Here is a 15867-nt window from a genome sequence, read left to right on the forward strand (position 1 = left end):
AACATAAAAAATATATAAACTACTTCAAACATTGCGATAAACATAAATGCGAGTATCTTAAAATTGAAAAAAAAAAAAAAATAACTAAACAGACAAAATGAGTCATACTACTGCTGACTTTTTATAATACGAGTTAATATTATTGTATAACTACTTATTAATTAATTGTTATATATATATTTAGATTTCCCATTCATGTCTTCTCCGATATATTTTTGATATTATTGATTCCTTTGACTTTGTTTAGGAAATGGAAATGCTATTTTATAATTGTGATTTTTGTCAGCCGTGGAGAGGTTTTTTAAAATTGCCCTAATCTCATATTCCGTTTTATTAGCAAGATAATTACTAAATTATTTAAAGCAACCAGAAATATTAAAAAAAAAAAATATGAAGTAGAATAAAAAATAAAATGACATTAATATGAGGATATATATATTATAAATATTGTTGCCACTTAGGCTATTAATAATTTATTTACTTTATCGTGTTGTTCAACATAATAATCCACTGCTTCTAACTAAATTCCGTAATTGGTGCTGAGGATAGGGGAATTTTCCAATAAGCACTGAATTTTTGTTTCTTGATACCAGCATGTAGGAATATATTTTTCATATAGGATAGGATCCTTAGGTATGCTTTAGGAAATTGTTGAAGGCAAAATTCAGATATAAAGTAATGGACTGAAAATATTAATGAAGGAGCTCTGGATGAAGGATGAGAACTCTCTCTGTTCCAGTCGATTATTCTGTCATTTTATAGAAATCCTTATTTCTTATTCAAGAAATATACGACAAAAATATGGAAGAATGTATCTATTCCTTAAAATGATTATTTTTATATATTTACTGGTATTGAATATAACGCCGTTTTTATCTTAATGCCTTTTACTTGAATCCTTTATGTTACTTCCCTGACCTCCGGAATTAACATAATATTATACGGAAATTTGAAGTCTCGTCTCGCTCTAATGAAATTAATCTATTCTGAAAGATATTGTCATTGATATGTCTCAGTATTATTGTGTCTTTGGGACCACCGTCTACAAGGGCGTCCGCATGATTATATTTTGGGGGAAGGAGCTTGGTTTTTGGAGTTTTTTTGAAAAAAAAAAAAAAATAACAATTTTTTCGGAAAAAAATTAAAAATTAAATTTATCTGGGAAAAAAAAATTAATTTTTTGGGAGTTTTTTTGTCAAAAATCCATAGCTATTCACAGGAAATTAAATTTTTTGGAAAAAAATTTGAAAAATTACAATAAACTTTAAATATTAAATTTTGCAAGAAAAAAATTCAAATTTTGAAAAATTAAAAATAAATTTCAAACATCCAATTTTGTGGAAAAAAATTTCAAATATTGAATTTTCATCAGCAAGTAAAAAAGAAGTGTAGGCATTGAATATTTGAAATATGGATTTGTATACATGGAGGTGACAAGAGATTTCTAGTTTGGCATACTAAGGCAGTAGTACATTAAAATTTTCAGTCTGTTGACTTGACCAGAAAATTAACCAAGGGTGTATGTTATTTTCGACGTCAGCTAAAGGAACAAAGTTGATTGTTCAACTATTATTATAGATTTTGAATATACTTCCCCAGTTGGGATTACAGATTTCCAATCAATGAAGTTCTTATTTTCTAGTTGTTCATATATGATACTTATAGACGAGAGGTCGGCAACCCTCGGCCTGCGCCTGAAATTTGACTGGCCGCCATGGTATCATGGACAATCATCTAAATATAAATTTGGAAGTCAAAAGGGGAAAAATGAGATAAAATAATTTATTCTCGAATCGAAATCGAATTAGTTTCTGATATATTTATAATATTTAATTTTTATTAATAAATATTTCATTATAGCTGTTAGCTTGATAGTTAATTGTTTCATTTTAGTTGATTCATAAAATATGTCTATGGTCTCACCTTCCTAACTCAAGCTTGAGTCTATTAAAATACATCGAGACTAGAGATGATTATAATGTTCTTCCTGACTTAATACACATAAATTTAATGTTGACCAAAGCCCTTTTAACAGAAACCTGCTTCATTTGAACGTACTATCCTATACCGTAGCGGGGTCCACCTTTTCAGAGTTCAAGTTCTTTCAAGGATTCCTAGACACCTTAGAGTCCCAATTGGCCCAATGCCAATTTTGTGAATAAATTAGTGAGATCAAAACTTTTGACCATCGCCTCTTCATCATTAAATACTATGTAATCCACGAACAACTAACATATATTTTTGAATCTTCACGGAACTCCCAATCGAATCAGGAGTCATCAAGTAATAAAATGTAAAATATATCCAAATTCAATAATAATATTAGTACTTTATAGGATATTTTTATCCAATGAGTTGAAGCCGTCCCATTTCTATTCTTATTCAGCTCCCAAAGTTTGTCCTCAATTCTTCTATAACTATTTGAGTTACAACAACTTTTACTTCCATCTCAATTGTTATTCTACGGATTTTTCAATGTCAAACATCCTACCACATTAAGGACGGTGCGTAGATATATATACGTTCTACTTTTTTCTGATGCAATATTAACTTTGGTGAATATAATTACGATTTTTTCCCTAAATGTTTTTAAAGAGATTGACTGTTTTTTTGCTTTTGTTTTTATGTAAACCCTTCAGTTTTTAAGTGTGTTTGTAATAATGGCCTGAAGGAAAACGTCTCTATCAAAATGATAAATATAATATACATATTTTTTTTGCAACTTATAAGAAATAAATCTGTCCTAATTAAGAGATACTAAGGTACAACAATGACAGATTTTATTATGTTTTTATCTTCTCTTATTTATTTCCAAAGTAATTTTTCACATCGATATATTTATCCGTTTGTACATAAAAAAATATACTTATAATTAAATACTTATTTAAAATAGCCAAATATGTCTCAATTGACAAAAGTACGATCTCAAAATTTGGAAAGGATTATGCTAGCTATATATTTGAGGTACCCATAAGATTTGGTTTCGAAATGTGGTCAATGCGTTCGAGCTGTGGGTATCTCCATTCTTTTGATTTACATCTGGAAAAGGAACTACAAAGTATAAAGAAGAATGTCTCAAAAATTCGATTAGGAGGAAAAGTTGTTTTAAAATTGATTGAGAAAGCAAAACTTCCACCAAACACAAGCCATAAAATTATTTTTGACAACTACTTTACTATCATTTCTTTAATGAAATTACTATTATCTAAAAAGATATTTAGCATCAGGAACATGTATGGACAACCGTACAGAAAAATGTCCTATGGCAAGAAAAGTTCACATAAAAAAAATGGCACTCTTGATTTTCGCTCACCAGACAACATTTTGCTCATTCGTTGGAAAGATAACAAAGAGTTCCATATTGGCACACATTTCGGAGATTTGTCTATAAAGAAATGTGGGAGATGGGATAGAAGTAAACAAAAATATATAGACATCCCTGAACCTGAAGGTTTTAATAACTATAACTAGCATATGGGTTATGTTGATACGATGGTTGGGACTCTGGGAACATATTGAGTAAGAATGCCTAAAAAAACAATACGTTGTGGTTGCCAATATTTTCTTTAATGCTGTCGTCGACAGTCAATCACGCTTATCAATTAATGAAAATGACATAATGAATTAAATAATTAGTTAGATAAATTTATAATTACTAAAGTTAAGGAACACCAAATTTGCAAGTCAAGCATCTACCATCAAAACAGACTGGCCTTTCAAGATTCGACAGAAAAGATGACTGGACAAGTCACACAGAAAAATCAAAAGTTTGGGAAGCATGCTATTGGAAAACTCTCTTTATTTGTGATAAATGTGAAGTTGGTCTGCATCCAAAATGCTTTAAAATATTAGATTCAATATATAATAATAAAACTTATATTAATTGGAGTATCGTTGATGTATGTATCTGTATATGAAAGTTTAAACATTTGTTAAAAAAATACATTTTTCCCTTTAGTAGTGGTATTTTTTTATGTCTATATGGCCATGCGTAGAAATATCCACGTATCTAAGTTAAGATTCGATTTCATTCAAAAGCTTAGCATAGAGGCTTTAGGAGCATTAAAAACAGTGTGTAAAATTTTAATTCATCTTAGACCATTTTTTAACTTTCGAGATTAATAAAATTGACTTATTTACTACAAACTTTTAGTGTTACATATGTATAGACAGGTGTTGATCGGAGATCAATTGCGATATGGCGATATTATATCGCTGATCGCAGTATCGCAATCGGTCCTGGTCTTTATATAGTTATATCGCAACGGTAATAGCAAAAAAATTGCGATCCAATCAATTTGTACAAAATTGCATATCATGTAACAGTGCTGTTGTTCTCAAGACCGGTCTTTGTCTTGAGACTGTTCTTTATGGTTTTGGTCTTGTTTTAGTCTTAATCCATAAAAGTCATGGGTCCAATTCCAAGTAGCCTTATTTGAAGGTCAGCCACACAGCCAGCTGTCTCAAGATATGCAGAAAGAGGGTAATTTCTTCACCAAAAGTCCCAAAAGATGGATACGGCCACACAGGGTGTGGAAAGATTCCTGGATGATGACTCTAAAGGTCTAGAAATGATCTTGGACTACCATAGGATCAAAAAGGTATTTCAAAGATACAATGCCATGCTTTACAGTAGTGCCAGTAGAGAGCATTTGTTCTCCAAAGCCAAAGAGATCCTGAGTAGGATTAGACAGAGGCTGAGAGTGACAACTTTGAGAAGCAGCTCCTGTTAATGTCAAATAAAGACATTATTTATTTTTTGACTACAGTAAAATAGTGTAAATAAATACATATGAAAAATGTGTATAAATCGTTTATTTAAGTTAAAAAGATATACATATATAGACATATAGGTTTAAACAAGTTTAAATAGAAATATAAGATTAGACCATCATGTAATCGGGCTAGTTAGAATTTTCAATTTGATGTATCGTACCAACTGCTCGGCAAGAGAGGCAAATTTCAATAAAACACGCAACCACTCATTGTCTATGACGTCACTATAGTTTGAATTTTCAATTTAATGTCTCATAGCGACTGCTGGCCAAAAAAAACAAATTTTGACAGAACATGCAACCACTCATACACTATGACGTCAATATTAAAAAGCGTTGTGGAAGTCAAACATCATCCGTACACGCGTTATTGTATAACGTTGTATTTCTATTAGGCTTGGGTTGAAAGAAATTGAATATTTGAATATGATTGCAATTAAATTGATCGGATCGATGAACACAAATGACCTTGATCGTTATATCGCTGCGAATTACTGATTGCAATTTTTTTTTCTAGAGGATTGCCCGCAATGATCTAGTGTCAATATTGCTACAACAAGCTCAGTAGTCATTCTATAGTAGGTAACCTTCTATATATTTTGGAATAGTTTAAAACAGTCACCAGCGTAGACTTTATATTATATTAGAATGGCCAAATATTGGAGATTGGATAATTAAAAATTATCCCTGTTACTCAAACGTCTACTTTAGGTATAACTTTTATGACTCAACCGAACTTATTTTTCATATAGAATACATATTTGACATATCAATCATTAGTAAATTAATAAGTATGTACATTAAAATACAATATAAAATGGAGAAAAGGTAAATGAGCTTGAAAAAATGAACAAGTACCAATTAATATAATTTTGATTAAAACCTATCTGTCCAATATCAACATTCAAAGAAATTCAAAGAGATATATTTATATTTTCAGAACAGCAGAATGGATATTCGATTTACACATCTTATTGTTTTTATTTTAAATTCTGAAAACTCCTTAATTTTTTAGTGTTAATTTAGAACATATTATGTAAGAATTTATTAAAAGTTATTTCTTGTATCAAATTGACCGATTTATGTAAATAATATTATTACTAAAGATCTCTCTATAAGCAAAAATGACTTCAGATCCTATCAACACTCAAACTATTTATAAATACTATAAATATTCATAAATTGTTTTTAAACAGTGAAACATTTTTTTGAGTATGTTATTTTCCAATAATTCGTAATGGAAAGTTTTATTTTAAACCATAAAGATTTCCTCCATTCATATTAGATTAAATATTAAACAAAATCAGATGACTTTTAGAGCCGAATTACATTCATGAGAATTATCGATGTATGATTTCGAATGTGAGCACACAAATTAATAGTTTTTCTCGTACAACGAGGGACTTATTGAGTTGTGAATCCCAAACATAGCGGCAAACCTTATATAAATTTGTTGTTGAGTTGCTATTAAAAAGGCGTCTTGCTCTCTGGATTAACCAATTCACCACTCTAAAAAGTACATAATTATTATGATTGTCCCTTTCACGCAGTAATAATTTAATTTCTCTTGTACTCAATGAAAACATTATCACGCTATTAATTATTTCAAGAGTACTTTACTGCCAAAAAATAAAAACCAATGACAAACACAACATTTTTTATATGGATTTATTCACATTGAGTGGATATTTGAGTTAGATATTATGCTTAAAGTTACTGACTGCAATGGTTCATAGATTTATATTACTCTTGGCTGCAATTTATTTTTTCAATATTGCCTAATTGTCGGGGTTTAGTTTAAAAAAACTATTTAGTTATATAAAAAATACACGAATCATATATTCAAAGCTTCAATCATTTATATTTATAAAATAACAAGCAATATTTAAAAGAGATATTACGGTCAATTATAGGCTTTAAATTCAAAATTCTGGGATAAATTGAGATACCCACATGTAAATTGTAGTAGTTTAAAACCTCCGTTTGACTTAATTTGGTCCCAATATTGTGTTAGAAATATAATTTATTATTTTACTTCTTCTATAAATGTGGCAGTGAATTTTGGCTACTTTTATTACAATTTGCGGTGCCTCCAAAGGATTAATCAGAATCATTTGTTCATTGCAATGAACTATAATTTGTTGGAAAATGTTTTTTATGTTCAATTTTGAGAAAAATTAAAAAAGATTCCTTTTGGGTTGACGTGCTACAAATATGCAATTTGATTACAATGACTCAGTACTATTAAAAGTTGGTCATATGTTATATATAATAGATTTTAATCATTAATTATGACTTAATCAATTTATATTGACATATGGAATTAAGAGGAGACCCATATGAATCACAACGGACATAGCTTCTGTGAAAATAAAATATTGTTATTTTTAGTGAGCTATTAGTGTTTCAAACATTAGTTTGATTAATCTTTTTATGATTCCCATATATATTTAAGACAAAAAAAAGTTTTGCCGCCTCAGATATGTATAAAAGTGTTCTTGTTTTTTTTACGTTCAATCTAATTTAGCAATCTCATTTGGAGTATCCGACTTTTTTATGTCTCAAAAACTGTACATCTTCATTTAACAAGCGCCCTTGTGTATGTATCTATACTCTACAAGCCTGGTACTACCTTATCATTGTACCGCTTACAAGCCTACATCTTCCAATCAGCAATGCGAGAGTTAAAGAGGGTTTTCTTTCAAGTTAAAGTTGTCAAAAATAAAAATTTATTGAGATTGAGCTCTTGGAAACAGACTCAGGTGACTGAAAATTAATTGTCAAAGCTTTATTCCTCTTGAATCTACATTAATGTAATTAATACATAATGTAGTTCAATTGTACATATAATAACAATAAAACGAATATTAAACCTGCTGATTTTCTTTGTTTTTCCTGCGCCTTTTCGTTTCGGGCATCTGGAAGTACTGCCTTGGCCCATGTTCTATTCTATTATATAAATATAAACTACAAAGCTATTAAATAAAGTATGGACACAGTAATCCTTTCTAAATAATCATGATTCCATCAAAGAAATTAAATGTAGAAAAAATATATCTTAATGTAAAACAGCACATTCATAACTGTAAACATAAGGCCTTGAAAAATATGGAAACTTTTAGAGAAGGTAAATACACTCAAATATACTTTTTTCATATTGCTTATGATATGACTTGTAGGTGCTTTCCAATGGAGATAAAAGCATCGACAGTTTTGTCAATATCGTCGGTAGTGTGAGCAGCTGAGATTTGAACACGGATACGAGCTTTTCCCTTGGGAACGACGGGGAAACTAAATCCAATCACATAAATACCCTTTTCTGTAAATAAAAATAAACATAATAAAGAAAAAGATACACATTACACCTAGAGCTGTAAATTATGAGCATTAAAAACCAAAGAATGAAGCGGTAACCATGACAATTTGAAGGATTTTTACTTAAGAGAGTGGGAGGCTTAGCTGTAAACACGTTTTATTGGATTAACTATAAGTAAAACAATGATGCAAGTAGCGAAATACTTTAACTTGATTAAATTATTTGGCTACTTTATTTTTGTTTTCTATAAGATGTTACTGTTTATTTTAACACAGATTATTTGACTATATCCTTTTTCTTATCTTTGCAGAATTAAATGAATTCATGAAGGCAGCTTGTTAGTTATATGATAATGATCAACACCTTTAGTCTACAAAAACCGCTACTTACCACAGGATGTTCTTTGTTTTGGTAATTTGGGTGATAGCTTTCGCTACAAGTACCTATGAGGGAAGCGAAAATATATAAACACAAATCATGCTCCATATCTAGTAAAGAATAGGCAGGAATTACTCCAATGTTGATCATCAACTCGATTCTGTTTCCAAAAAGAAATACTTTCCAAAGCTATAAACTACGTGGCGAAACAAAAATCACGTGACTAATACGTGTACAAAGTAGCAAGACTTTTTGTACGTAAGAAGCATGGAGTATCCTTGAATATTTCTCTATAACTAAAAAAGCACAATTTTAAGTGAATTAACAAAGTAAATTCTGCAGAGGAAAAAAAAACAAAAAAAAACGTCATAGTGGATAATGGCGGGAAATGATAAATTGACATCTTAATAAGATTGCCAGGAAAAAAAATATATCAAATAAGATAAGGAATCTACTCAAGCTTACAGGTGCGTTTCAGCACTTTGTTTTAAAGCTTTATAACTTTAGCACTCTCTAAACAAATCCTCAGTATAACTCTCCATTTTTCATAAGCATATTCAGCCGTAGTTACTTTACGTTACATCTTTTGAAAATGAAAAACACTCCTTAGATTGCCAACTATAGAAATTTCATAAGTGATAAAATACTTAAAATTTACAGCTCTAAAAACATCTTTTGTGTGATGCCTTACCCAACATCAAATCTGCAAAATCAGACGCTAATTTAGCATCTCCAATCATAACAGGACAGATGGGATGATCATCCCCACTCAGAGTGAAGCCTGCTTGCGTCATTTTTGAACGGAATCGTGAAGTGTTGCCCTGAATTTTTTTCACAAGAGAAGAGTCCGACATTAGGATGTCAAAAACTTTGCTCGCTGAGGCTACCACTGCGGGAGGAATTGAATTGGAGAACAAATAGGGTCTTGAGCGCTGTCTCAATAGATCCACAAGCTGTTTGGATGCCGTTGTATAGCCACCAGATGCTCCACCAAGGGCTTTTCCAAGAGTGGAATTGATAATATCAACTTTTCCTTCTAATCCAAAGAACTCCTCTGTTCCTCGTCCTGTCTGCCCAAAAAAACCCGTAGCATGACATTCGTCCATGAAGATCAAGGCCTTATATCTACCATTGAAATATGAGGAAAATATTAGCGTAAGTGAGACTTAAATGAAGGAGTATGCTCATTTACTTATCTGCAAGCTCCACAATATCAGGTAAAGGAGCCACATTTCCATCCATAGAGAAGACTCCATCTGTAACAATAAGGCGAGATCGGGCATCCTTGCTTTCTCGAAGCTTGCTCTCCAAATCTAAAAAGGAATCAATACTTCAATACATGATTAAATAAGGGATGCCATCCATACACTTTATTGGATGGGGAATTAAAAGGAGATATATTTCTAGAATCTGCCTAAACTCATTCATCATGCATATGAGTACCTAATCCCTCTACACCTTCTTATCGTGAATAAGTAATGAAAGAAATGTGTAAATATAGTTCTAAAAATAAATGACACATTTTTTTTCATTATAATAATATATGTATGAAGGTATATTAATCCTTTCATTTATGTTTGTGTATATCGTTCTTTTGATATGGACATTATCGTTATAATAAAACTAGGTATATATATTAAATTTTGTCACCTTGCAAACATTTCAATGCTCAATGTAAGCATATTCACAGCTAGCTAAAGATGTTCACCCCACCCGGTATATAATACAGTTTGTGTACGTCTTTCATGGGTGCCTCTTTTGAACTTGGTCAGGCTAATTTTTGGGAAGAGGCATTTTAGTGGGACTAATTCTATACCAAAAACAAAACAGTTATCTTTTGGAGCTCACGGAGTTGAGTTATAAATCAAAAAGTGACAAGCGTCTCAAAAAATAACTATGCCAATAAAGACGTTTTCTAATGTTATTTCAAATCCAAAAAAAATATATGGGAAAAAAGAAATCGGTGAATATTGCAATTTCGTTTATTTTTTTAGGTGCAAAAAAAAAAAAAAAATTAAAAAAATGAAATATTGGATTCCAAGTTAAAATAACGGTTGTAGAAATTTGTTTGAAAATTCGTTTCGCATAAATTTGACATATAAAAATAAATGTTTAACTTAAATATAGGTCATTTTCCGAATAATTTTTCTCTTTTTTTTTATCAAACGTCAATTTTCAATTTTTAAGAAGAAATGCCGCAAAACGATGCATTTTGGACGTATAAACGTATATACATATAAACTTTAACATTAAAACAAAATATACTTATCAATTTCCGGAACATTTTATTTGAAATTTTTTCCATATTTGTAAAAATGAACCAGTTATCGTGGGTTATTTTTTGTCCATAACTTATCTGATTTTGAAAGTATGACAAAAATCTAGGTATGTTTGTGGTACTCTTTACAGTACCAATAAATGCTATTAACTATATTTCGGTTTTGTTAATTATTTGCCAAATCATTGATGAGATAACATCTCCCTCACATAAAGAATTCATTGTTTGCCACCAACCTTTGTGCAATATAATTAACATTAGTAGTAAAATCCCTATAAAAATTTAAAATATTTTTATATTAAGTCTCCTCTGCTGTTATTTGGAATATAGAAGATTCTGATTTCTAGAGTAGAAACACGTCAATTTCCATTCTACTAAACCAAGACATAATAGGGAGGATATGTCTTTTTTTATGCTTACCCATACATAATACCTATACATCATTTATTTAGCTTGTAAAGCATTTTCAATCATTGGACATATCAACTAATTATATCATGTGTTTTAAACTTAAATAAAAAATAAAACGTTATTCACTAATTACGAATTTCATTTTCATTTGATTCTCAAATTAATTTTTGTATTATGTTGGTACACATGTCCATGACATATGTTAAAAATATCAGCCATTTTATTTTTATTTGTCAAAAATAAACTAACAATGCAAACGTCGTGCACATCTTTACTAACATACTTGTCGGACAAAAGTAGGATATTATCATATCACATTTGAAATAAGTAACATACGATTAAATGCTATATTTAATTAATTGTTAGTACTTGAATTAGACGTATGCATAAAAAGTGTGCATTGGAAACCGTTTAAAAAAACATCACATTTCAAATGGAATATTCCTAAAATAATACTCGTATTTCAATAATAAGAGTATCTTGATTTATATTTATTGGATTCATAACATCTATGACATTTATGTCTTCCAATAACACGTTTGTATATAGTTGTAATGTTATATTGGAGAAATTTTTTTATTCAGATTCAATTTGATCTCCAAAAAGAGAAGCGCCTTATTTCTCAGATGCTACAATAATAATAATTTAAAAAAATCGAAAATCGAATGAAAATTCAATTCGAGATTAAAAATAACTATTTTTTAAGGATCCAATCTCAACTTACCTTTCATATCTTTGTGGGCATATCTATACTTTTTGGCTTTACATAGACGAATTCCATCAATGATAGAGGCGTGATTGAGAGAATCAGAGAGAACAGCATCCTCTGGTCCCAACAATTGCTCAAATAAACCAGCATTTGCGTCATAACAACTAGCATATAAAATTGTATCCTCACGTCCGTGAAACCGTGAGATTTTATCCTCCAATTCCTATAAACAGAATATTATAAGAATGAAAAAATAAGTTGCATTTTTTTAATACATACTTTTGTACTCAAATTATAGCATATAGTACTTTGATACATTCTAGTGTTTTATTTGAGTCAAAAAATTTCAAATTGGGCCTAGTTCGAGTTCTTGAGTTTAAATTTAAATAAAATTTTGTTACTATTATAGTGATAAACAGGGTTGTTGCTTGTTTTCATCCTTTGGGAGGGCTTGGCCACAAAAAATATTAACTCTGTAACACAAATATTTACATGAATTGGTTCATAATATATATATATAATCGAAATTCACGAAGAAAAAAGCAAAAAACTGTTGTTTACAAACTTTTACAAAAATAATATCATAAAGTATTTATTGGCATTGTAAAGAGGAACACAAAACTAACAATATTTTTTTCGTACTTGTAAAAACAAAAAGTAATGGAGAAGAATGTCGTCGAAAGAATAAACCTCGATAACTGGTTCATTTCTGCAAATATTGCAAAAATTGTGTTATAAATGTTCTGGAAATGGAAAAAACTTTAAGGTAATGTTTGGGGCTTATAATTTTATATCCAAAATGCATCAATTTGTTGCATTAATTTTTTTTAAATTGAAAGTTGACGTTTGTTGAAAAAAAGAGAAAAAAAAATGAAAAAAATTCTAAAATGACAGAAATTTAAGTGAAACATAATTTTTATGTATCCTATTTATACACAAACGAATTTCCATACAAATTTCTACAAACTTTATTCTGCCTACGAATCCAATATTCCATTGGAAATCCCTTTTTTTGCACCTAAAAAAAAAAAAAAAACGAAATTGCAACTGCAATTTTCACCGACTTCTTTTTTCTGCCGATAACTTTTTCAATTTTGAATAAATTTAGAAAACGTTGTTATTCGTATTGAAGTTTTATGAGACACCAGTCCCTTTTCGATTAATAACTCAACCCCTATCAAGTGTCCTTGTTCTCAACAATAAAATTTGAATGGTTTCTCTATAGAATAAGCCCCCTTCCTTATATGACCTCCGAAAGACGGCACCCGTCTTTGCCTTACCAGTTCCAAAAACACACACACAAACTCTACAACATATGGATTGCATATGTTAGTTATCAATAATTAATCTCTACATTCTCTACTTGCCTTATCGACGGGCAAATTGGCACAGCATTGGCTCACAATTCAACTATTATTACAACTAAAGCACCACTAAATGTGAGTTTCTACATTTATAGGACATGTATACGTGTTTGGGAATGGACACATTATTTCAAAGAACTTTGCAAATAATCATTTTTAAACCTCAACTAATCATCCTTTTCAAAATGAAAAGACGCTATGATTCAAAATATGTATTGTTTGAAGGAGAGAAAATAAGAGGAAGAGATGGACTTTTAACTCTCATGCTTCTAGAATTTAATATAGTTTTAAATCACAAAACCCCTACATTTTGAAGATTATAAAACGTTGAGTTCTTATGAATAAAATGTAAATTAGTTCGTTCCAAAATTAGACAAGTCGTATCATGTGCCCATCACATAGATGTTAAAACTATGTTACATAAGTAATTGGTGCCTAAAGCTGCCTTTTGTTCTAAGCTTTGATGTAAAATCACTTCTATAATCTACATCCTAAATAGCCCGCGCAAAAAGTGAATGCCGCGTCAACTAGCACCGCGATTCCATAATTGATATGAGTGTATTTATGCAGTGAATTGACATGGCTAGAAAGGCCAGATAGTTAATTACTATCTCTACATTCTCGCAAGGGATTTGTCAGATGATGTGAATAATAGTCCGAAAAAAGAATGAAATAGGACTTACAAGTGTTGCCTGAAGATTCCCTAACATCTCCCAGCATCAAAACAATGGCGTTTATACCAATTCCATTTTTTCCCATAAAGTATCCACGCCATCAAGGTTCATAAGTTTACTTCTGGAAGCCACATAATCTCTGGGTCCCATATAACCCCCCACTGTACCTGTATACGTCCATTGTATTGCTAACTCATGAACTTCAGGGAATCAAAGAGTCCCATGCATTCAATAGACACTCCATATTTGAAGACCACGATGATTCTGTCTCGGTGAATGAATTTTTTACTTACCTCGTTTATATGTCTAAATATCATAAGCTAACAAATTGTGTGATTGGAAATTATAGAAAGCAAATGCGATTCAACGATATTAATATTAAGATAAATTGTTCTTGGAAAAAAAAATTATACGTTTTCATTAAACCTTCCTAACAAAGATTAATGATTTTTTAACTTTTTAAGGCATGAGTGAAGGGGATTATAACATCATTTTAAAGATTTAATATATTTTGTTAAAAAGTTCAAAGTTTCAAAAGCAAAACTTTTTTATCAGGTATTTATTTGCATAGACTTTTTAATGAAAGAAATTTGATAGAAAATATTTTGACTTTCTCATTATAGGTATAATTATGCCCTTATTATAAATAAATGAAAAACAGAAAAGGAAATAACTGCTCTTTGTAAGCCAAAAGAAGAAAAACTTCATAAAATAGTTTACGTGCACAATGATTAGTACAGAGAAAATGTCAGAAAATTTTGTTCAGGTAGTGGGGATCCGAAACGTAATATTTACTTACGATTATATCCCCTTTTTTTATGTAGCAACCAAACGACAGCTGAAACAAAATGAACAAGTTTTGTTTGTATCCCATGTTTCGTAAGTGTAAAAATGCCATAGCAAAAAAAAAAAGAAGAAGAATGACAAGGCTTGTGCAATCTCCTCCAGGCCGGTTTCAGTGACGATAAGGCTGGAAAACCCGTTGGCATCTCCATCCGGACTCCCTACAACATCAATAAGTCCATTACATCACCATACAGCCAAGAAAAACCAAAACTTGTACAGCAAATATACGGCTGACATCTGGCCTGCCTCCTTGCGGCCCTCCTCTGGACTTTGCAGTTTGGGGCGTCTTGGAAAATAATATCTGTCGTAACTCTCATCAGTCTCGCTCTGAGATGCTATCATGACAGCGTGGTACGCCATGGGCAAGACCTTCATCGTCAAGAGATCTGTTCACTAACATGTATTGCATGTGAAGGAGGACATATCGAATGAGAAATATTGCTAAATATAGCATTTAAGAATATCATAAATTTGTTTTGAGTAGTCTTTTCTTGTTTAAATCATTAAAATCAGGTTTTTTGTAATTAAGTAATGCTACTGCCAGGCTTGGGTCCCCACACTGTAGTATATCGAAATTTACATTGCACAGTGTATATAGTAGGGGTGGATATATCGGTTTCAAAGTTTTGATCTCCAGTCCTAAATCTTAAGAACACTTCCAAATAGTACACAAAGGACCTTCCATGTAACAATCTATGTCAAATGACCTTAATATAGATATGAATGAACCAGTGACATCCAAAGCTATAAACCAAGTGCATGTTATCTTTTGTAGATTCATGGTCTAGTGAATCACTCTCTCTCCTTCTCCGCAAGATGTTTCATTTTCTGATACTACAAATGACGTCACCTAATCATTTCCTCTTATGAAACATGGAACCTATTTTCCCCTTGCTGAGTTCACCTTGTCAATTCAATTGAAACTGCAAATTTATGGAAGATGCAAAATTAGTTAAAGAGTAATATTCAAGTATATAACTCAATACCCCTAGTGAAGAAAAAGTAGTTTAGTAGCCAACTATAATTGGATAAATTGATCAGGTGGTCTTCGTTTCCCACTTGGTTTAAAGCTTTGGTAAGACCTGGTTGGAAACAGAATAGTGTTGATCATCAACA

At 30.8% G+C, this 15867-nt stretch overlaps 1 protein-coding gene across 1 annotated transcript in view; it reads right to left on the reverse strand.

Moving 5' to 3' along the window:
- Positions 1-7779: 7779 nt before the first annotated feature.
- LOC121122491 (2-amino-3-ketobutyrate coenzyme A ligase, mitochondrial) overlaps positions 7780-15867 on the reverse strand; it is a 28019-nt gene continuing 19931 nt past the window's right edge. The window contains exons 5-8 of the mRNA XM_071893973.1: positions 11883-12090; positions 9662-9782; positions 9161-9594; positions 7780-8094 (exon numbers count right to left, since the gene is read on the reverse strand). Coding sequence (XP_071750074.1) covers positions 7937-8094; positions 9161-9594; positions 9662-9782; positions 11883-12090 — 921 coding nt within the window. The 3' untranslated portion in view covers positions 7780-7936. The remainder of the gene's footprint in view (positions 8095-9160; positions 9595-9661; positions 9783-11882; positions 12091-15867) is intronic.

This window comes from Lepeophtheirus salmonis, unplaced genomic scaffold (assembly GCF_016086655.4).
Source record: "Lepeophtheirus salmonis unplaced genomic scaffold, UVic_Lsal_1.4 unplaced_contig_791_pilon, whole genome shotgun sequence".
NCBI classification, from domain to species: domain Eukaryota; kingdom Metazoa; phylum Arthropoda; class Copepoda; order Siphonostomatoida; family Caligidae; genus Lepeophtheirus; species Lepeophtheirus salmonis.